At 40.2% G+C, this 6000-nt stretch overlaps 1 protein-coding gene across 1 annotated transcript in view; it reads right to left on the bottom strand.

Moving 5' to 3' along the window:
* Positions 1-2831: 2831 nt before the first annotated feature.
* The window catches only part of si:dkey-112m2.1 (transmembrane protein 132C), a 249902-nt gene continuing 246733 nt past the window's right edge, over positions 2832-6000 (bottom strand). The window contains exon 10 of the mRNA XM_038299355.1: positions 2832-5973. Coding sequence (XP_038155283.1) covers positions 4900-5973 — 1074 coding nt within the window. The 3' untranslated portion in view covers positions 2832-4899. The remainder of the gene's footprint in view (positions 5974-6000) is intronic.

Here is a 6000-nt window from a genome sequence, read left to right as displayed (position 1 = left end):
GCGTACTCTTAGGCCAGCTTTCAGAAGCATTACGATTCTGCAATGTTACTCCACAGTATTTTCAAAAAGTCTTGGAGAAAATTGTTACTTTTGTTTTTTGCTGTGGCTCTGGTCTTTACAGGTCTTCATCTTTTCATATCTTAACGATCAACAGTGACTTCCACTGAAGAAAATAAGATTAGCAGAGCTTTAGATGTTTTTCTAGCTCATTGTGGGACCTTTTTAACAAATCCTCATTCTTGAAGTTAATTTATTAAGCCAGCTTTAAGTTAGGTGATTCATCTATGTTATGTGTGTTCTCCATTTGTTTACAAAACCTCTCACTGTGTTTTCCACATATGCCCGTCCAGCCACACACAGCCAAGCACTTGAGCTCCAAGCCAGTTTCCATGTCAGAGAATGAAAGAGATTACATATAGTTAGTCACAATAAGGGAAAAAAGAAAACCCTCCAACATCTGCAGTATATGCAAAGGTGTTGATGGGAGCAGCCTAGCTGATATTTCTCCAGGATGATGTCACAGCAAAATTATGGGAGATCCAGAGAAAACATAAAATTAGGATTTGAACTAGCAAGTACTGCTGCATGGGAGAATAGAGATGAAATAAAGCAGAATGATGAAAACTGAATCCACTGGACATTTTTTCCAAGTTTGAAGACGTTTTGCTTCCCATCCAGAAAGCTTTCTCAATTCAAAGACTCGGGAGTAGTAAGGAGTCCTCCCCCTCTGTTTAAGGTTTGTTTTTCTCTCTTAATGTAAAAGGCTTACTTCACATCCCTTTAAACCACCTGTCGTCTTTTCCAAAATGTGAGCATTTTGGTCCTCAAAGGTCCGTTGTCCTTAAGGTGTAGGTGGACAGCAGAGTCTTGTCCGGAGGAGTTCTCGCTCCTGTGTTGAGCCATGTGTCTATGGAGAGGTTGTTTGGTTTTCTCCAATATAAAGATAAGCACAATGACCTGTTCTAACTGTAGCTCCATCTTCATACTTTTAAAAGGTAGTAAGTCCTCAGTCTTAAATATTCGGATGTGTAAAGGCAATCAAAAAGAAAAAGGCAAATTGTGAAAAGAAACAGTACATTGGGATGTAAAAATTAATTATAGATTTTTCTTGCCTTCAATGACCTGAAAACCCATGTGAGAAAAGACAGTGACGCCTCTGGGAGAGCTTCTCCCAGATTCCGGCAAGGTTCTCTGTCTCAATTGTCAATGTGGTGCTGTGGCAGTAATGGCTGTCGTGCAAGCCTTCACCAAACCTGGTGGCAGGAACCAGCAATAACAGATACTGACAAGCTGAAGAAGGAGCCCTACGGAGCCTGGATGGCTTTTGGGATTCCCTTGGTCAACAAGCACGTATCATGGGCCCGAGTGTGCCTCTGCCCAGGTGGTCACAGAGGCAAAAATTCAAGCCTGAAAGGTGTTTGGATAGGCCATTGAGAAAGACTATTGGTTGGCTTCAGGGATTCTGACAGTTGGTTGGCTTTCAGTGTTGTTGTGTCCTTGGGCAACACACTTCAACTGCATTGCCTACTGATGTCAGAAGTGGTGCCAGTGTATGGCAGCCTTGTTTCTGTCAGCTGTGGCTACAAGTGACTGACTGAATATACTGTAAAACACTTTGGTCAAGTCTCGCTAAAAAGCGGTATGTAAGTACAGGCGATATGTAAGTACAAGTACAGTATGTGAGTACTGGATGGTTTACCATTCTGGCAAACCATCCAGTGCCTCCAGAGTGGGAAGCAGTACTAAGTTAATACTGTTTTAGGTGGAAGTGCAGACTCCGGGTGACACGCCTTCCTGGTGGAAGAAGAGACAGGGTGCTTGGTGCCGTTTTTGTGCATCACTCAGGCTAAAGTCACCTCGGTGACTTTAGCCTGAGTGATGCCTGAGGTACATTAGATATTAGCCCGAGGTACATTAGATATCTGGATGTTGTAAGGCCTTTGTGTTTGACAAGCCTTTTTTAGCACTATGTACAGGTGTGGGATAGTGCCCCTGAACTGGCAGACTAGTGTGGTGGTCCCCCTGCAGAAGAAGAGGGTACCGAAGGGTGTGTTCCAATTGTAGAGGGTTAAAAATTCTCAGTCTCCCCAGGAAAGCCTATGCCAGGTTGCTGCAATGGAGAGCTCGGCTGTCTGTCAAACCTCGGCTTCATGAGGAGCAGTATGGGCTATCTCCTAGCCATTGTACAGTGGATCAGTTCTAAGGCTTTGCAGAGTGTGCAAGGGAGTTTGCCCCACGTACATTTTGAGGGCCTGGAGAAGTAATTTCATTTCACAAAAAGAGAAGGCCAAGAAGACATGCTTCCATCTACTCCCATCTATAGCATTTTGTCAGAAGTGGACCTTACAAACAGCTGTAATCAAAAGGAACTTGCCATGGACCGTCATCTGAGAAAAGTGGAGGGTGAGATGCAAATACTGTCTTCTTCCTTGTGTCAGGACATCTCACAAGTTCAGATGTCCTCCTTCCACTGTGGACCAGAACATTATCTTCGAACCTGAAAGTAATAATTCTTTGTTCTACAACCACAAATACCAAATAACACCCAATGTTAACCAGACTCCTACTATTGGTGTGCAGGAGTTCAAAGGAAAACTGATACTCAGGAAAAAAAACAACAACAAATAGCAGATTTAATTGAGGTAAATTAACTTTTAAATATATGTGGTGAATGGTGGTGCAAAAAATATTATGTTTCAGCTGCCATCTGCTGCAATGGGCAAAAATGAAGACAACTGATACTGTACTAGTAAAACATCAACATGAAAAAAATTAATCTCATTGTAGACTGAGATCTCATTAATAAATCACACATCAAATAAAAATTACCTTCAGCTTTAATTAGTCAAGCAGCCAATTTTCAAACAGAGATACAGTAGAAAAATATGAACATGATAAGTACCACTGTCTAACAAAAAGGGGATGACAAATTCTTTGAATGAATTCCAAAGTTTTAAACATCTTTTACTACATTGGTTGTTTTAAGGGATCAGAAATCTCTAGAGTTTAATGTAGACTAAACATATGAGAACATAAAACGTCTTGCACACCCGTCGAAAATGTTTCCTTTTCTTGCAGTATGAATGTTTAAAAGGAAAATCCATAAGGATATTTAGAAAAATCTTTAAAAGTACATCTATTCATTGGTTTTGGGGGGTTGGGGGCATAATAAAAAAATATTGTGTTTAAACAGAATCACCAGTGCCAGAAGTAGTTACTACTCAAGTAGTTCCTGCAATGGCTGAACAAAAAAAACACTCAAACCAAGACATACAACCAACAAAATTAACAATAACTAACTTTAAGATATAAAACAATATAAATTAAAAGTAATTCAAATCTTGATAAAAAATGTTTAAGAATATGCTGCAATTTTGTCTTTAATATCTATTGTTGCAATTAGTTGAAAGTTTGCAGTTGTGCCTAGTTCAAAAAAACCTTGTGTTTGCTGATATATCCTAGCCTTTCTCTTTCATTGGCTGTTTGGAACATATGTTATCAGCTGTGTCAGTTATCTTTCAAACTATCTTGCTGCTTCCAGAAAATATCCAAGCATTTTGTTTGACAGCGGCTGAGGTTTTGCCCTGCTCCACCCATACTTCCAACTGTCGTCTTCATTTCATGTACAAAAAGGTTTCTCTGCCACCCTGTTGTGCCATTACGCGCAACTAGTGCACACTGACAAAGAAAATAGCCCACTGAAAATCAGGGGTAAATAGTAACAACTTAAATGTGTAGTGTGTCCCCACTTTTAGTCAGATATGCTTCAGTCCTGATAGGTGAAGAAATACTGTAGGCAGAAATTCATTGCTGCTATCACCTTGCCCATGTCTACAATCAGAGCATTTAAAAAAGAAGTGGAATGTAGCCAAACAAGGAATGAACAGGACCCAAAATGTATCTTGCCACTAGCCTTTAGGAGGAGATTGATAAGAGCAAGTTAAAAAGTATCCTAATCTTAAACTTGAAGCTTTGCACTCATCTCCAGCAGGGGTGTCCATTGGTGTGGGCTCTTTATGGAGTTGGGTAGAAATCAGCATTAGAAATCACAACTTTTTGGCTGTAAAATGTCTAATGTAAAATATTTGTGATATTGATACAGTTAAATCCAGAGGTAAAGCTACTTTAGTATATGCCGAGAGGGGTGGGCAACAGTAAAAAAACACAAAAATATAAAACAGATGAATCATAAAACATTTAAAATTATATAAATATAAGAACCCAGAATTCAACAATGATAAGGGAATTTAATAGTACAGAACTAAATCATCTCCAAGTGCACGGGTATTAGTTATCTACATAGTTTTTTCAGATAAGACAGACATGGTTCCTCATAAATAACATCATGCTTGGACCTGACTTTTGGAGACTAAACAAAGCTAAAACCAAACCAAACAGCACTTTACAAAATGTTACTGTAGGCATACTGTAGTAACTCTAAATGGAACTCTGCATTAATTTACAGTACAAAACTGCTTTAGATTTTAGTCTTCATATGCTCTATAATTTTCATGGTAAAAGACAGATATAAAATAAAAATTACAACATATAGAACTGTAAAACATAATTCAAAGTAAAAAGTAAAATCAAACAAATATTGAGCTCAGTAGAAGACAACAAACATTTAAGCAACACTGAAATTCCCACTTTAAACCTTTTAACTATGCTGTTGAGTGGAAATTTAAATCTTGTAAATGGTTGCCCAAACCATGTGAGAGAACTGTCACAGAATCAAAAGTGACAGTGATCTGTTCAGTTTCCAAGATGAGGTCTTCTCATAACTACAGCCATCAGATTGCTTCCTTTTCCATCTCCTTATAGCATCCTATTCTCTCCCTCCTTCTCATAAAGGCATTCAGGTGAGTTTCTCTTTAGTTCAATGAAAACTCCCAGAACCTCTTATGCAGTGTTTTTAATTGCATTCTCATTAAGCTTTTCCATGTAGTTCCTAAGATCCTTTGAGTCCCCGAGCTCAATGTCTGGACAAACCCATTTTATATCACTGGTCTGCACCAGCGGCAATGGACTAAGCACTGGACATCCATTACTGGCCTTCACATTGGAGAAAGTGGAGAACTTTACTCTCTTCCTTTTTGTGGTTGGTGAGTTAAGCGACTCATTCCTCAGATCTCTTCCACTGGTACTACATCCACTACTGTCTGTACTATTGCGCAGGATACCTCCGTTTAAAAGCTGGCTACCTTCTTCCAAGATGCCGGTCAGTTCTTCATGTTGTTGTTGCTGCAGACAAAGCCCCTCCTCTTGGCCTAGCCAAACCCAGTCATGAGCATGGGGCATAGTCTCTGGGGCCTCTAGAGTGAGGTGTTTACTTCTGTACTTGTATGTATAAGAAATGCAGTTGATGAGAAAAACCAGGATGGCCAGACAGAAGACTCCCAGTAGGGCATACATACCGATCTCCAAGTCTGTTAGCCCACGCCTTGATGGCAACAAGTCATCATCGGTACTGCGACTCCGAGGCAGCTCTGGGTATTCTGAGAAGTCATTTAGGTTCCTGTTCCCACTGTCTGATGATAAGCGACCACCATTAGGTCTCACTGGAACTTGGCCTCTAATAGTTGTGGCAGCACGGTTAATTAATCCATTATCCCTGTCAGAAATAGAGCCACCATAATACGGAGGATCCGGACGTGTTCTCCTGTCTCCTGGTTTACTGTACTTCTCCTCTGAGTGACCAAACTTTACCTGTACATTCACCATTCCTGTTGCTAAAGTAGAACGTCGTTTGGACTTCTGGCACAATTCTGATGCACTCATCTCCACACGTACAAGCAAACCCTGGCCTTCGCCTTTGGCAACAATGATTGGCCACTTCCATTTTGCACTCTGCTGCACACCCACCACCTGTTCATCCAGAGATGTGGCTGTCAGTGTAAAATGGGCAGAATTATAGTTGTCCAGAGGAGTGATAGATCCATCACTAAACTGAAGCCAGGCACTGATAAGCGATTCCTGTAAAAAATAATACAAAACATACCA

This window comes from Cyprinodon tularosa, unplaced genomic scaffold (genome assembly GCF_016077235.1).
Source record: "Cyprinodon tularosa strain WSP-4 unplaced genomic scaffold, ASM1607723v1 ctg425, whole genome shotgun sequence".
Lineage (NCBI taxonomy): Eukaryota > Metazoa > Chordata > Actinopteri > Cyprinodontiformes > Cyprinodontidae > Cyprinodon > Cyprinodon tularosa.
This window is presented reverse-complemented; position numbering and strand designations above follow the sequence as displayed.